The sequence below is a fragment of the Haplochromis burtoni genome, unplaced genomic scaffold, assembly GCF_018398535.1.
Source record: "Haplochromis burtoni strain Fernald_Lab_line unplaced genomic scaffold, NCSU_Asbu1 Contig_224, whole genome shotgun sequence".
Classification (NCBI taxonomy): domain Eukaryota; kingdom Metazoa; phylum Chordata; class Actinopteri; order Cichliformes; family Cichlidae; genus Haplochromis; species Haplochromis burtoni.
Window position 1 is genome coordinate 909,313 of NW_024582585.1, and position 17,084 is coordinate 926,396.

Genomic DNA, 17,084 nt, shown 5'->3' on the forward strand with positions numbered 1-17,084 from the left:
ACAGTTTCCTGTTTGTTACTGAAGCGTGGGTCACCACAGCCTCAGCATCCAGAGGAGCGGTCATTGACTGGAGCCTTCTGATTGGTCCATCAGCAACATTACCGGTCGCTTTAACTCTTTAAACTGCTCTGGAATAAAACAGCATCATCGACGTTGTTTACTTACAAATCTGCAGGAGGAAAATATTTACATGTAAAATACAAAAACTACATTAAACCTGACTTACAGTACGAGGATGATGAAGCAACGTTTCATACAGATGAAAACTGCATGAAAAAAACTGAATCATATATTCTGATTTATTTATACTTTTTCTTTTATGTTTTGTACTTTTCAGACTCCCATACAGGAAACACATAAGGAAATAAAACAGGAGTATCTGTTTAATTAATGTATCATTTTTGATAGTGTATAAACGTTTGTTAAAATTTCAAACTGTTTGACTACATTAGATCTATTCATATTTCCCATTTATTGATAAATATGGGAAAAACAATTACAATTACACTCAATTAATTTTATTCTACAAGGTGAAATTAGCTGATTATTTTATAATCAATAATTTGTCCACTTTATTTTTATGGTCAATAAATCCAAAGGAAAATGAATATGGGAAAAAAAATGTCATGTTCTGTACTGACAGAACATTGTGCTAAACATGTTTTTAAAACTTTAAGAATTTATTTCTAAAAATCAAGCTTCACAGATAGAGTTACATCTATGTCAGTGTCTGAGAGCAGGGCTCAGAGGTGTAAATTAGCCTTTGTATGTGTAGTTTCACGTCCACTTTAATTACACGTCAGAGCATGTATTTTGTATTTTTTGGCAGTGTTGGTCTTCCATACAGTGTGAGATTAGAAGTTTAAAGATGAAGCAGACAAACTTACACATCTGAAAAGTCATATTTTTTATTCTTTTTAAACACTCTGAATCAAACCAACCTCTATACCACAGTAGTGCAAGATTACCTGTGAATACGTCTGATCACATGACCTGCTGTCCATCCAGGTGAGGCCAGAGATCCCCTCTGATTGCCTCAGAGGACACCTGAGAGTTAACCTGCCAACAAGCTCCTTTGACCCCCCCCCAGAGAGTCTTGGCAGTCTTTGTTTCACTTCCTGTCGTCAATCACAAGGTCCAAGCGTGGCAGGAATAGCCACCACGGCAACACACATAGGCGATGTCTGACATCAGTGTATTGATTTAACGTCCCATGAACCAACTATTCCCAATGTACTAATGTCAGAAAACAGAAAAAAATCGTTCCAAAGCTGACAGGCTGCAGTGAGTACTGCCTCCGGTGGAGGTACTGATTACTACAGCCACAATTTTCAATCACGAATTGATTAGAAGTGAAAAAAAAAGTTTAAAGTGCGAGTCCCTCAGACAGGTCTGCACACGACATGTTAAAGCAGCGGTGAGTGTTCAGTCACAGCAGCTCTCTGATTCGACGCATTTCAGCATTTCCTGTTTTTAAACTGTTGGAGTGACGTTTTGGCCCTTTAACGAGTTACCACAGCAGCACGGACATGTTAACCAGTTCCCAAAGTGCTTCTTCCAGACCTCATATCCTGATATTAGCTCAGCGGTCACGCCAACCTATGGTTCTAACCCACCCTATGGATATGCCCACGTAAAGCTGCAGTACTTTCTCAAGCCCCTGCCACCAGATAAACACAGATGAGCTTCATCACAAACTCCTTCACCACTCGGCAGCCATCTTGAAACGCATAAAGGCACTTATTAGGCAGTTACTGTGGAACATGAAGGTCAGGGAACAATCAGACTGGTCAGAGGTAGAGTCAGGTCAGGGGTCAGATTTATTTGACCTGACAGATTACGCTGTACAGATGATGTCAAATATGTGATTGGAAGGCCAATCTCCGATCACACTGAGTGGATCGTTGTGGAAAGCAGAAAGACGATCATTACTGTGACAAATTAGATTAAAGCCAACCGCTCAGAGGCGTTACCAAGATGGCTGCCGAGCTGTGAGACCACTCAGATGGTCTGACCTTCATGAAAGGTTGTTACCCCAGCAGAAACCTGCCATTAGACTCAGCTGTCATCGATTAAGAGCTGCTACACTACCTGTATGCCCCTGAATGCCGCTCACACAGGAAGTTCCGTCACCGTGAATCGGACCCGATCGAGTCATAGCTGGTTTGATTTATTCGACTTTTACCTGTATTTAAAAACCATTCAACTGCTGGCTTCGTCCCCTCCTTGTCCTCCACTGTCAGGGTCGGCCCTGACACAACACGGAATCGTTGGTTTGTGTTGCGTGTGTGATCTCACGACACCTCGATGACCTCCATACTGCCCGAGAAGCTTGATTGACTCCCCGCCGTGCCCATTTCCTCGCGGGAGCGGCTGTCCGCCATCCCGTCTCCAAACTCCATCTGGCAGCTGCGCCGCTTCAGCTGCTTCTCAAAGCTGCTCTCTTCGTGCCAGCTCCTCCTCGAGTCACCGCGGTCATGTGTCCGCTGCCGCCGCCGTACCGCCTCCAAGCCGTGGTTGCAGCTGTACGCCGTGAAGCCGCCGCCGCTCAGGATAGCCGATGTAGAGTAGAAGCGCGTGGACTCTGAGGAGAGGTACCATCCACTGGCCAAAGAGGAGGTGGAGACGGTGACAGGGCCCAGTAGGATGTCCGAGTGCCAGCCCTTCAGGGCGCTGCCACCTCCTGGTTTGGCGAGGTGCTGCTGGCTCCGTGAGAGGCCGAACAGGAAGCTGGTGGCGTTCTCCTCCATGCTCCCGCTCCGGTGCAAGTGGTGGGAGCAGTTGGTTGGAGCGGCGGGTGGCTTAGCAAAGCCGCTGGAGGCCGATGACACCGCTGGCTGCGGGCTGCCTGCCTCCTCCTTATCAGGGCTCTGCTCCGGCGTGGACTGCTCTGAAACCTCCTCCACTGGCGAGAACTGGCAGGGTTTACTCGTTGTCTCTTTGAAGGATGGCGGCTTGTAGAAGTCATTGCTGTCCCCCGACCCGCTGTGAGGCGCGAAAACTCGATGGGTGCCGCCCCCGCCAGGCTCGCCATATGACTTGATGTCCAAAGAGAAGGAGCGTTTCAACCGGGCACTGTCTTCTGAGCCGTCGGCGAGCTGCAGGCCACTCAGAGCCTGAGCCAGCAGGCGCTCCTCGGGGGCATTGGCTAAAACGCACGGCAAGGTCAAAGGTTCCAGCAGTGTCACGCCGGGCATTGGGACCGCATCCTCAGGCTGAGCGCAGGCCTCGCTGCTGGGCTCCGGAGGATGGAGACACTTGGGTTTGGCGTCCATACCAGGAGGACTTTTTATCTTCTTCTCAAAGTCCAGCAGCTGACCCAGGAAGTTAAAGTTGGGCGAGATAGTCGGCCGCTTTTCCTTCACAAACCTGAATGAGGAAGAGAAACAGGAGCATGACTATGGACAGGAAGCAACACGACAGGTTAATGAGGATCAAACACTTACGGCTGTCAGCATCATTCAATACCAAACATGCGCACATTTAAAGTTTGCATTATTAGGCGCGTGGCCTCTGACTGACAGGTGGAGGCTGACACATGCAGCTGTAGCTGCTAGCCGTGTTTGTTAGGGATCGTCCTAGTGACTGTTTCTTAGTTGAGAAAAAAACAAGATGAACCGACTGGTCTAAAAGTAAGTATTCAATAAAAACAAATGCCGCTTAATGACAAATTATCATCTGAAAACTAAACTGCGCACAAAAATCAGCCATTTTCTTCTGCTTATCTGGAGTTGTCAGGGGAGCCCAGACCTCCCTCTCACCACCTCCTCCAGCTTAGACTGAATGAATGACTGAACTCCTCACACTATCACAAGGCAGAGTCCATCCACTCCTAGGGGAAAGCTAATTTCTGCCACTTGTGCCTTCAATCTAGTTCTTTCACCTTTAAAAGAACTAACTACAGTGTTAACAAACATCATGCCGAGATTAACTGATACATGGTGTTTCTCGGGCAGCACGGTGGCACGGTAGGTAGCACTGTTGCCGCACAGCAAGAAGGTCCTGAGTTCAATTCCACCATCAGGCCGGGGTCTTTCTGTGTGGAGTTTGCATGTTCTCCCTGTGTTTGCGTGGGTTCCCTCTGGGTACTCCAGCTTCCTCCCACTGTCCAAAGACATGCAGTTAGTGGGGATAGGTTAACTGGTTAATCCAAATTGCCCATAGGTGTGAATGCGGGAATGAATGTGAGCGAGAATGGTTGTCTGTCCCTGTGCGTTAGCCCTGTGACAGACTGGCGATCTGGGCCCCCCGCAACCCTGAAAAAGGATAAGCTTGGATGGTGTTTCTCACCAACAATGCTCCATCTGGTGGCGTCTGACTAATCCGCCCAATTATATAGCTGCTGTGAGGCTCGTGTACTAACAGAGTGTCTGAGCTCCAGATTCTATGCAAACATTACGTGGATGTAAAATAAATAACCTTGTCAACGGCTGACTGATGACTACAACCTGGTTATGTTCAGAGTTCAGTGACCTCTGATGACATCACAGGGGGAAGAACTCAGAAAACTGAGCATTCAAACATTTTAAACTAACAAACAGACTTGGTCCCAGGTCAGATTCAGAAGTCCTGACTTCTCACCTGTACGCCTCGTCCAGTGACATGTCCATCCTCTTCATGATGTAGGCGATGGCGATGGTGGCCGAGCGGGAGATTCCAGCCAGGCAGTGGACCAGGACTCGGGCGTTGGAGGCTTTGGCCTTCTCTGAAACACAACAAAGTTCAGACTGAGCAGAGAGCAGTAGGGTCTGGTTTATTCAGTCACACAAGAGAGGTGGGCAAGTGATGCTGACCTATGAACTCCACCGAGCGATCCAGCCACGGCAGGATCTTCTCACAGAACGAATCGTTGACGGGGACTCGGAGGAAGTGGGAGTCTGGGATGAAGTCCGGTTTGGGGCAGGTATTGCTGGCGTTCAGGACGTAGGCAATGTCGTTCTGTTGTATCAGGTCCTGGAAAACAAACACAGGTTTGGATCAGAGCCGGACCAGAGAGGCTGGACCCCAAGAAGAGAGAATTTAAAAAAATAAAATACATTTTTTTTAAAAAAGCGTTCGGGGGCAGGGCTGTGATGTGGGGGTGGTGCTGTGTCACCTTGTTGAGGACATCCCTCTGGCAGCCCAGGTACAGGTGAGGCAGAATACGGGTCGGCCCAATGTTGGTGACGGGCAGGCAGGGTTGAGAGATGCAGGAAGGAACCAGGGTGGACTTCCCCTCACAGAGACCAGGAAAAAGGTGAGAGAACTCGGAGAACCCACCTGAGACCACACACACACACACAGACACACACAGTCAGCTGACAGTGAAATAATAATGAGGTCAACAGCTGTGCTGTCGTGTTCCTTTCCTTCCGGCAGGAATCAGACTGAATCTTTGTCTCTGCTCGACTCAAATATCCTCATCACCTGTTGCCAGGCAACAAGCCAGAGCATCGATGTTCTGCAGCCTCCTTTGGAAACCGCTTTATTTCCAGCAGAAAGTGCCAGGTGAGTCCAGCTATTGATCATGTAAAGAAAACGTTCTGATCTATAACTACACCTGTGATCATGATTGTACACAATCCAAAGACAGAACCTGAAAGATGTTCACACAGTTTTTAACTGAGGCCCAAACACTCCTGGTTTAAATGTCCTGGTACTTTTTAAAAAATAAATAAATACATTTAATCAATTAAATTCTGTTACAATTTTTTTAAGTTTACTGACTGATTTTCTTCCATTTTTGACTTTTTTAAAAACTTTTTTCAATTTTTTATGATTTGTGTTTTTTCTTTTATTTTTAAGCATTTCTTTTACATTCTTATTTTAATTTTAAAAAATTAAATATTCTGTGTTTTTGTAGCTAATTTTAACAGCTTGTCTGTTTATGGATTTAAACATAGCATATGAGCACTTCCTGCTCACATGCCTGTCTGACTCAGTTCGCTGGCGGGCGTGTTTTGTGATCCTCGGCGCTGATGAAGACTCTGGTCTCCCAGTGGAAGTGGCTGTTGTGTAACTGAAACCTCAGAGCTAGCACTTTGTTTGGTTTTTCTGATGTGAGGGTGGAGCCACCGTGCAGCATTACATCATCGTTACATAACGCCACACTCAGTAGAAATAGCTGCAGGCAGCTGCAGCATGTTCGCTCAGAGCTAGAGCCGATCAGAAATCAATAATCTGATCGGTTCCTTCCCATTAGCTGCTGCCATCTCACTTTAATCACCTTTAACGAGTGCAAATGAGGTTTAATGGCGTCGCAGAGACGTCCAGCAGGAAGCAGCCGCTCGCTTTCAGAGGTTTCCTGTTTAAACTTAGATTACAGCTGCATGCCAGAGTCAGAGGCTCAAGATTCATCGTCGCGACTCGGTGAACCCGGTGAACTGCTCACCCCCCACAGTTAAACGTTCCCTACAGGCCACACTCTGAACTTTAGTTATGGCAGAGCGACGCGGGTGCAGGGAGGCTCACCTGAGAGCAGGTGTACGGAGGGGAAGCTCCTCTCCAGTTTAACCAGCAGGACACTGATAAAGGACTCGGAGCTCAGAGTGGCTGGGTCGGCAGAGCTCTGATCGTACACCACCACCTCCTGATCGGCCTGCAGTTCCAACTGCAACACAGATACACAGGTACATCCAGGATCAGGAAAAGAGAAAATAAATCTGTACATAATAATAAAGGATATTGAGCTTGTAAAAAAAAAAAATAAAAAATTTCCATCAACTTGAAACTAGAAACAATGCCTCAGTGAGCATGTGCAGATGAATGGCAAATCATGTCAGCATCAACCAACAACTCCACTCACCACATCAGGCACGGTCACGTCTGACTCTGAAAACATTGTAACAGCACTTAAAGCGACAGCTGTGTCCATCTTTTATATACAGTTTGTGACACAGTGACCAGTCATTTGTCCCCTGGCCTGCTCCGTACTTTAACCTAACGCATCATTCTGAATCTGAGCCGTATTCTAACCACACCGGAGAAGCCCCCACCCTCCCACCACCACCACCACTACTCACCTTCTTTTTGGCTGAATGCTGCAGCAGCTCGGCAATCTGCACCTTGTCCTGCTGCAGCCTCCTCTTCATCAGCTTGGAGCAGTTCACGTTTACGGCCTCCAGGATGTGGGAGGTATTGTAGTCAACGAAGGGCCGGCTGTCAATCAGCACCACCCGGTCCAGCGCCCCCTCCAGCAGCGCTACCAGAGCTTCTGGCCCGATAGGGCGCACAATCCCGGGCCTTGCCATACCCAGTCCAGTCCGCGACCCCACACGCTCACACATGTGAGCTGCCTCCTCTCACTTCCCTACCACCCCCCCCCACCCCCCTCCCTGGTAGTAATCCTCCTCCTCCCCCCCTCCTTGTGGGCGTCCCGGCCGGCAGTCCAGCACAGTGATGCAGTCTGGCCAGGAACCTCAGAGGATGAAGAGCTCCATTGTGTCGGCCGGGTATGATGTCATCCCGATGGCAGCCCCAGAGAGAGAGAGAGAGAGAGAGAGAGCCAATCCCAACTGTGTGTGAGATGGTGGTTCAGAGTGTATGTGTGTGTTCAGTCCATCAGTGTGTGTGTTTGCAGCGAGGGGGAGGGGCTTTCATTCACTCCAACAGCCGTCTTTTCTCCTGATGACATCACTCTGAGTTTTAAAATCTGAAACACAAACAGAGTCAGAGTGAGTCTGCATCACAGTCGCTTCAGAAACATTCAACGACGCCACGCCAAATCAGGACAAACCTTATTCACACAGAAAACCATGACCGTGAGACAGGTGGGTCAGGTTGTCTGGCACATCAGGATGACACAAAACACATCGCGCCCAATTTCACTAAACTTTATAGAGAGCCTGAAACATGAGCAGAGGAAGGAGCTGGAGAGTTGCGGCGCTGTTCTCATTGCTTTCCTGAAAACCGTGAAAAACAGACGTGCGTTTTGGAGTAGGGCTGCTCGATTATGGCAAAAATGATAATCACGATTATTTTCACTGAAATTGAGATCTCGATTATTTGACAATATTTATTTAACCCTTTAAGACCTACCATAGAACCAAGTCTGCCAGAGCTTTATTATTTTTTTTTATTTTTTATTTTTTTACATGTTGTAGTGCCATTTTTGGGAGCATTTCAAGTTGCTATACAGCAACACAACTGTTATAGCCCATATTTTAATAATATGTATGCATTAAGTCCATAGTAATTACATTAATTACAAAAAAGTGCAATAAACTACAAAAAAATTGAAAATCGTTTTTGTTTTTTTACATATATTTCTACTTGGGGAAATTTAAGAGGCTTATCCCTCAAAACTTTAAATACAAAAAAGTTGCAAAAAATAGTTTCCCACCACAGGAAATTTATTTTGAGTGTCTTCATAGTTTTATTTTGGAGATACAGCAATTTTTATATACTGCAGGAAAAACAAAAAACAATCCTATGATGCAAATTTGCAAAGAAAACAGCATGTGCATCAAAATAAACTATTTCCAGCAGTGCAATTCGAGTTCTAAGCATCCCAGAAACTATTCAGAAAAGTATAGAGTCAAACATGACTTATAAAAACACCAGTATAGGCTTTTAAGGCCTACAAGTAAAAAACTACATTTTCCGCGAAAATGACGTCACTTCCGGTTTCGGACAGGAAATGGCGGACATGCGATAGTTCGCGTTGACGTCTTTTCAATGTGGGAAGTGTTAGAACAGCTGATCGGATCGGCAAAGCGTGTTTCTGGAATATTATGTTTTTGTTCCTGCAAGCGCTTTTTATGCAATTTTTGCAAAGCTATATGTGGAAGGAAACCGTGACCGAGGACAAGCTGATGGCATAAGATGTAAGTACAACTCCTCCGGTTTCATATGCAAAACAAATTATTGCGCTAGCTTAGCGGTTCCGGTTCTACAGGGATTTAAAGGGTTAACAATAACAATGTATTGAATAATGACTTTAAAAAATAATATAAAATAGTGTGCAAATACTGATAACAGTGCAAATGTTTGCAATATAAAAATAAATGAAAAATGTAAACATCTATGTTTAGTGAACTTTGCAGTGTTGCTCTGTGGTGCAGCTACGACACCGTAGCTGTCACGGCGAGTGAGGTGAGCCGTGTGGAGGAGGAAATGAAGGATCCAAGTGCAGGCAGTCGTGAGGGTGTGAAGGTGGTTTATTAAACACAAAAAGAAAGGCAAACGGCAACAAGGAAAACTAAACTATACTGGGAAACAACTAAAACTACGAGACACAAACCTGAATGAGAACGAGCGGAAACACTAGGCGGATGACAGCAGGGAAACACACAGATGACGCAGGGTGGAATACACAGACGGACCAGCAACTACAATGACGGAAGACATGACTTAAATACACCGAGAATCACAGGGGAATTACACACAGGTGGTGGACGCAGCTGGGAGTGATCAACAAGACGAGACAAAGGTAAAACTGAACACACTCACATGAGACGCAGACCTTCACAATAAAACAGGAACAAGAAACCATCACACAAAGGCGCAGACTCGACATAGAGAGACAGACAGAAAATGACACATGGAACTGGACAAATACTAAGCCGACACAACTGAAGAGCGCATCCTAAACATAAACAGAAACATGAAACTCAAATAATAAACATCATAATCATCATCATAAACATTACCATAACACGACAAGAGAACAAGAACACAATCCCTGATGCAAACTTAAATCAAAACACAATAAACTCAAAATACTGGGTCCAACGGACCCAGAACCGTGACAGTAGCAAAGTTTACACACTATGTCTACTTGATCCACGTCTGACTCCGCAAACCCATAATGTTTCCACACCACTGAAGTTTTTTTTACCTCTCTTTTCAACCAACGGCAGTCACTCTCCTCTCCAAATAACTTCTGCTTAGCTTTCCGAGCTTCCCTCGGGTCCTCTTAATTGTTGTGACACGTGTTCGAAATGCAGAGAGGTGCGCTCGATTTGCCACACGGAGCAGCGCGAGAGTAAAGCACGAGGGAGGGGCTAATAATCGGCTCAGTCATTTTTAATGATCGTTGAAAGCCCAGATCGTAATCGTGATTAAAATTCGATTAATTGAGCAGCCCTATTTTGGAGTGGGCCTTACAGTCAGTAATAACGATTTAAATCAGTTGTTTGTTGGGAGGAGGTACACTACATGCAGGTGATCTCACCTTCCAGCTGAAAATAATTATCAAATAACACCCTCATACTGAGCTGTGTAAGAAATCAGCGATGCAGTGGTTTCTGTGCTCGAGCTCGTAAAAGTGTGACGAATGATTGAGCTGCTTCTTTGAGCTCAGGTGTTGAAGCACTTATCTGCACAATCTCACACACACACACACACGCACGCACACACACACACACACGCACGCACACACACACACGCACGCACGCACACACACCTTCATACATCAAATTACTTTTTGCAGTGTTCAGTTTTTTGCACAACCCACTGTCATTGTTGCACCCTTCAATTGCACTGTCTTGTGTCTGTATTGTTCTATTCTGTCTGGTGTTGCATTTGTGTTTGTTTTGTTTTTTGTAATTTTTGCACACTTGCACTTTATGTAGTCCTGTGTTGATTGTCTGTTATATGTAGCACCATGGTCTTGGAGGAACACTGTCTCGCTTTACTGTGTACTGTACCATTGCACATGGTTGAAGTGACAATAAAGCCACTTGACAACTTGATCCAGCTGTGCAGGTATGACAGAAGCTGGTCTCAGGATGACTCACAGCTCTGCACCAGGACACTCCCTCATGCTGTAAAAGTTAGAGCCGAAAAATCCCCAAACTTGTTGCACCTCCTCCTCAGAGTGGGACTTAGTTGCTTGGCACATCTGTAAAGGGTCCTGCTGCTTCATTTTAGTGATGTCACCGAGGTTCAGCGCACAAGTGGTCAACCGTTAAACTCGCGGTCCCAGCCAAAGGAAAGTGAAACCATCCACCTGGGATAGATGGAGTGGTCCCAGGTCTCTACAGCTGCAGATAACACAGCAGAGAGCAGGAATCCCAAATCACCTTCACAGGTAACTGTAAGCAGGACTGACCCGTACACAGCCAGGAGACCCAGAAAAAGTCCCCACATTTTATTTCCTTCTGTCGGAGGCACCACATTTAAAACATGTTAACGAGACGGAGGCAACGCTGTAGCTCCACAGACTCACCAGCATCTCTGGAATGGCTCGAACTTTGCTGGACTGTTGATGAATAAATTTATGTGAGATGTAATTAAGACACTTTATCAGAGGGAAAGTGTGACTTTAGACCAGGGGTGTCAAACTCGCAGCCCTGGGTCCCCTTGCAGCCCACGTGTTGTTGAATTTAATGTTAAAATAAGTTCTTTAAAAAGCAAAAAAACATTTTAATATGAAGGCAATATGAGCAGAGAGTACAAACATGTTTAAGGATTGACTGTGTTAGTGAGAACGTTATTTGTAAAGAAAACACCAGCAGTCAAAAACTAATGTGTAAAGTGTAAAAACTAATGTCTGTCTTATTTTCTTAAATACGAACAAAATTATAGGAGATGTGCTGCCATGTGTTTGGCCAGAAAGAGAGTAACAATTTATTTATTTGGTAGTTCATTGTAAGGCTTCAGTTAGTTAAGAGTGAGGGGGAAAACAATTGTGTTCACGTTTTCAGTTTTGTCTTTTTATACAATATTTGAAATCTAAAAAACAAACAAACAAACAAAAGACACTACATTTTTGCAAATATTTGTGGGTGTTTTCCTGTTTGTTTGTTTTTTAGTACTACTTGAAAACACTAAAGTGAGCTTCAGGTCATTTAAGTTTGAGACCCTTGCTTTAGACACTCGAGCCTGACATCAGCTGCACAATGTTAGCTTATAACCAGCTGCTGCTGTTTAGCTGGGTCGCTGTCAGCTGTGGGGAGACGTGAGGGTCACATGTCTGAGCAGCTGACAACGACGAGAATATATGAGCACGTTTATCTTTGTTTTCATGTGTTAGACTTCACTCAGGAGAAGCTTGAGGAGAAAGAGGATGAGGTGGAGATGAGACTGATGAAAGTGGTACCTGTGATGGTTAAATGAAACCAATGATTGAAGGAGTGTGGACAGTGGTTGCAGAGCTGTGATGGTGTTTAAAGAGTTAACATGTCCACAGTGAGCTGCACACACAAGACTGCAGCTCCAACATCAACCTTCAGGTGTGTTAGCATCACGTCCACATTAAAACAATTGTGTAAACTACAGCCATCCCTCCAAAGAGCACTGACCTACATTCCCCCCCCCGACAGAACGGATGGTTTATGTGGAGGAACTGAATTAGCGCCTGCAAGGAGGAATGTAAAATCAAGAGGAGACCAGCCTGGAGCCATGAACCAGGAAGAAAGAGGACGATTGTGTTTTCTGGAGCCTTTAAACAGCAGCTGGAGCTTCTGGCTGTGTCTCCAACATCAGGTTCCACTTCAATCCAATAATTCGGATCCCGCTGATGTTTTTCCAAGCCAGGACATTCCTGCTCTGACACCCGATCTGTCAAATTACCGGCTACGAGCCACAGGAACAGATGGCATCACGGGCACCGGTCTGCAGAAATGCCTCGACCCAAATCACCTGCCAGCCTCCTGCAACATCACACACTGAGCTCAGGCGGCATGCCGGGGTCACGTGACCCACCGTCGCCATGACCATTAATCTTAATTGGAACCCACCTATAAAACTTTCATGTTAAACATGAACCCCTGCGGCAGGAGATCTGTGACAGGAGGTGAGGTGACCAGGCGCCTTGTATAACATCACTACTGCATTTAGATTCAGAGAGACAAACAGGCTGCTTGGTCGTCCTTCCGACTCAAAAACCTAAAAATAGCCCTGGAGTGTTATTAAGCCGATGTCACTGTCACTAAAGCAGAAAAACAAAAATAATCTGAGTGGTGGGCGCTCACTGAGTACTGACCTCCTGTCAGAGTTTGGTTTTCTCCGGAGGCTCGAGCTCTGAGTCATGATGATTTTAGTCTGAGGGCGAGCGCCGGCCTCGTCCTCAGCTCTACACCACAGGTAAGAGTCCAGGTAGAGGCTGTTATCAGGTGTAACAGAGCGGTGAAGTCGGGCCTCTGAGACACAGAGAGCCCTCATCTTCAAACACCATCAGATAAAGAGCGCTGCCACTTCCTGCTCCTCTGCGCCTCTACATGTGACAAGTGCGCTCAGAGCTTGAGCTGACAGTGGAGACCGGTCAAAGGTGAATGACCTGAGGTTAAAAGCAGCCAATCACAGGACTTTAGCCCTGTGCTGACATCACACACAGACAGGTTAGACTCCCGCTGTGCTCACCTGAGCCAACACTCTGAAAATGACGCTGGAGTGTCGACCAATCACCCGGAGGCAAGCATTCAAAATAAGAAGCTGGTAAAAAGGTTGGTGGGGCATGCTGCAGCAGATTGTTTTAACTATTAATTATAATAAAAAAAATTTAAAATGAGGCTTCCAAAGCCGCTACAGAGAGGAACTTGTGGTTCAGCCCCAACACATGATCAGCTCATTGTGCTGAAGAGGAAGTGAACCAGCGCTGTGATGGCTATAAACAACGCCATGATTGAGCGTTTAATTGTAATTGGTGGAAACGCTGTCAGCAGCTGGCCGTCACCCTGACATCACTTCCGGTTCCCTCAAGGACACTGATCAGGCTTCACCACCATCCTACTGACCTGCATGACACTTAAATTTCCTCACTGAGCACACTTACTAAACGTAAATGCATAAATAAAAATAATTCACTGCTCTGGTCATGTGACCCACCGGCTCTAAACTGACACCTCTCAGCATCAGTGCAAACGTTTAAAAACAAACCACTGAAAACGGCGAGGTTTTCCTCTCCTGAAGGAAACACACAGATAATAAGTGAGTTAGCTGGGTTTAATTTACCTGACAGTGCTTATGAAATAATCTAACACAGGTTAGGCTGATAAAGGTCCACCCTCACAGGTGAGTATTGATTACTGACAGATTGATTATTGGCAGCTTAAACCATCAGTTTTCAGTTCCTTTAGACTGTTATTACCACTGAGATGAACCACAATTGTTTTATTTCATTAACTCTGTTCCATCACAGTCTGGATATCTGTAAGAACACAGACTCTCAGGGGACTGTCTGGACCGGTATAGCTGTACAGTACACACCTACAGCAGCCGGCTAGGTTGATCTAACCCTGCAGTATTTCAATCCAAAGTTTTATTATTGTACAGGCTGTGTGGACCCTCTGATGCTCATATTATCCTTCAGTATGTTGATCATGCTTATTTGCTGCCTGCGTTTGTACTGACAGTGTGCAGAGATGATGCAACAGAGACGGTTCTCAAATTTAAATGTCAAACCTTCTTCTGAAGTCTGAAACGTGACTCTGAGGTCAGATCACTCAGAGAAGTGTGAACTTCATTTACTCAGCTTACCTGATTCACACACCTAATGGTCACCTGTTAACTTTGTAATAACTTATTTACATTTGGATGTTTATTTCACTTAAAAAAATAATAGAACATTTCCATTAAATATATTATTTATATTTAAAATAAATGTACCTTTAACTTTAAGGACATTTAGTAAGGGAAGTCTAGTGTGTGCTGTTAAAAGCATGCTCAGCAGTTTAAAGGTTATCTGAGAGTCTGAAGGGTGCTTCATTTATCAGACATTAATATAAACAAATAGGCTTTATCTTTTATTTTAGGAGGTTTGGGCAGATTTAAGGAGAGCTTAATGTTTACAGCTCTGTCATCGGTGGTGTTCAGGGTTATCTGAGTGAATCACGAGGAGATTAATGCTCATACTTTACCTTTGAGGAAGTTTCACCATGTTTAAGGAAGACTGGTCAAAATGAAATTGAGATGAGCAGATAAAGAGTTTCTGCGGTAATAAATGGATATCTGCCTGCGTAGACTGAGTTAGTTATTATTTATAAGGATGTTAATACACATACATAACGCTAGTTTTCATTTTAAGGAAGTCCTGGCATATTTAAGGGAACTTACAGGCACTGGAACTGTAATATGAGCTAATATGAGTGGTGTCAGCAGAGTTTAAGGGTAATTTAAACAAATAAGTAAATTTACTATTATTTAAAAGGACATTACTGCCCACAAATATTGTTCTGTCTTTATTTTAAGGCAGTTTCGGTATATTTTAGCGCAGTCACAGACGGTCTAATACGAGCTAACCTGTGCTGTTGTAGTGTGAGTTTGATTTAAGGGAGGCCTGGCTGCTGTTGGAGGCTCCTCGCTGGTTCTGGGAGCTTCGGGCGGTGTGGGCGACATTTCGGATGTTACGTTGGCCGTTTTATAACTCTCTCAGCCCGCTGCTCTCTCACATTTTATCGGTGTGTCTCCGCGTTCAGGACCGTCTGACCGCCACTCCGGCTCACCTAAAAAGAAACCGACGAACAGCGACGTTTTCCCGCTAAGTTCCCCTCAGACGCGGGGTTAGCCCGGGCTGACACACGGAGCGAACTTTAACTTTAGGCCCGGTAACGGAACTTCAGCCGCCGCTCGGTCACTCTTGAACCAGAAATTTTGGTGAACTCACCGTCTGAAAACTCGACGTCAGAGTCCGGACAGCAGCTCCTCCGACCCGGCTGGACAAACCGGGGGAGTCCGCCTGGTGTACCGGAGAGGACGGGTCGCAGAGGAGAGCAGAAGCGGCGGAGGGACTCGGTGAAGTCCTGGTGCTGCCATAGAACGATGAGGTCACCGCGATAAAAATAACAGCATGGCGTCATCGTCAGAGCTGCTCGGCTCGGCACAACGGGCTCTTAAAGGCGCAGGCAGCGATGCAGTGCGCACGCGCAAAGTACTGCCTCTGGAAAAGCCCGAGAGTGCTGTGTCCTGCAAAATATAGTGTATATACTGCAAATTATATTGCGAAATATACTGCAAGTTATACTGTAAATTATACTGCCAAATATATTGCAAGATATACTGTACAATATATTGCGAAATATACTGTATATACTGCGAAATATACTGTATATACTGCGAAATATACTGTATATACTACAAATTATACTGTGAAATAGACAGACAAGTTCACTGTACAATATACTGCAAAGTGTAAGTCACAGCAGAAGATGATCCTGGTTTCAGATGAAAGAAGACCTTCCATCTGTTCTCACCTGTTCTCCGCAGACACCTATACTCACTCATATGAGCCTGAAAGTTTACCCAGAATGCACTTTGTGAGGAACACAGATCAAACACGGACGCAGTTTTCCTCCTCTCCGTCACAGAAACAGTTTATTCAGACTTTGATCAATCACACAGGTGCTACTCACAGAATAAAAGTCCTGCTCTCGTGACGAATGCAGTGTAAACCTGATCTAACGGAGCCTGATAGTGTTTTTCAGGCTTGAGACTTTCATGTGCTCTGCTGCACTCAAAGTGTTGGAAAAACAGTGAAAGCATTAATTTGGAACCTGTGTACTTGGAGCACTGAAAATACTGCCAGCATGCTGGTAAAATGTCAGATTGTGGTGGATGGGATATTTCTGTGTGTTTGTGTAACCTTGCTGATTGTGTAAGTAATGTTTCTGAATCAGCTAGTTGTCTTGGGATGCCGAGCACAGAGATGACAATGGAAGCGACACAAGCAGAAGAAAACTGAAAGCTCTCTCATACTGGAGCAATTAGGACGCATGGCTAACTCTCACTGATGAAGGCATCAGACAGACGGTTGTCATCTCATGCCTGCTTTCAGATGCTTTGAGCACGCTTGTTTCTTCTCACAGTAAAGACTTTCATCTTTGGTTCATCTCACACCAACAGGTTTAAAATATAAATAATTAAAATAATTTCTGGCTGCTGAAAAAGTAGCTGGAAATGCACAGGAAGAATCAACGGTGTTCAACAGACCAATCACAGCAGCTGCATCAACCTGACGTACAGGTACTTTTTTAGGAGGTGCAGGTTAGGTTAGAGTGTGGAAATAGGGGAGTTTGTGGCTACATTGTAGTTATGATGCAGACCATAAATCTAAAGTAATGAACGCTAAAACACGCGTGAACAAGCTGTGAGAAGATTGGCAGCTCAGTTCGATTCAGAGAGAAGCTGATTGCTGAAGCAGACCAGAGATTAGGATCTGATCAACG

The 17,084-nt window shown here is 45.2% G+C and overlaps 1 protein-coding gene across 1 annotated transcript; it reads right to left on the reverse strand.

Annotated features, from left to right (window-relative positions):
- Window positions 1-892: 892 nt before the first annotated feature.
- On the reverse strand, window positions 893-15,753 carry dusp16 (dual specificity phosphatase 16). Its single transcript, XM_005937107.3, has 7 exons — window positions 15,527-15,753; window positions 7,002-7,630; window positions 6,451-6,589; window positions 5,096-5,259; window positions 4,794-4,953; window positions 4,582-4,705; window positions 893-3,369 (listed from the first exon to the last, which is right to left on the reverse strand). Exons 2-7 carry the CDS (start codon window positions 7,263-7,265, stop codon window positions 2,295-2,297), a joined length of 1,926 nt encoding a protein of 641 aa, XP_005937169.1. The 5' UTR covers window positions 7,266-7,630; window positions 15,527-15,753; the 3' UTR covers window positions 893-2,294.
- Window positions 15,754-17,084: the final 1,331 nt, after the last annotated feature.

Coding starts and splice junctions, on each gene's coding strand:
- dusp16 (XM_005937107.3), bottom strand. CDS start 7,265: ATGTGTGAGCGTGTGGGGTCGCGGACTGGACTGGGTATGGCAAGGCCC. Junction 6,590..7,001: donor AGCATTCAGCCAAAAAGAAG/GTGAGTAGTGGT, acceptor TCTGTGTTGCAG/TTGGAACTGCAGGCCGATCA. Junction 4,954..5,095: donor AGAGGGATGTCCTCAACAAG/GTGACACAGCAC, acceptor TTTGTTTTCCAG/GACCTGATACAACAGAACGA.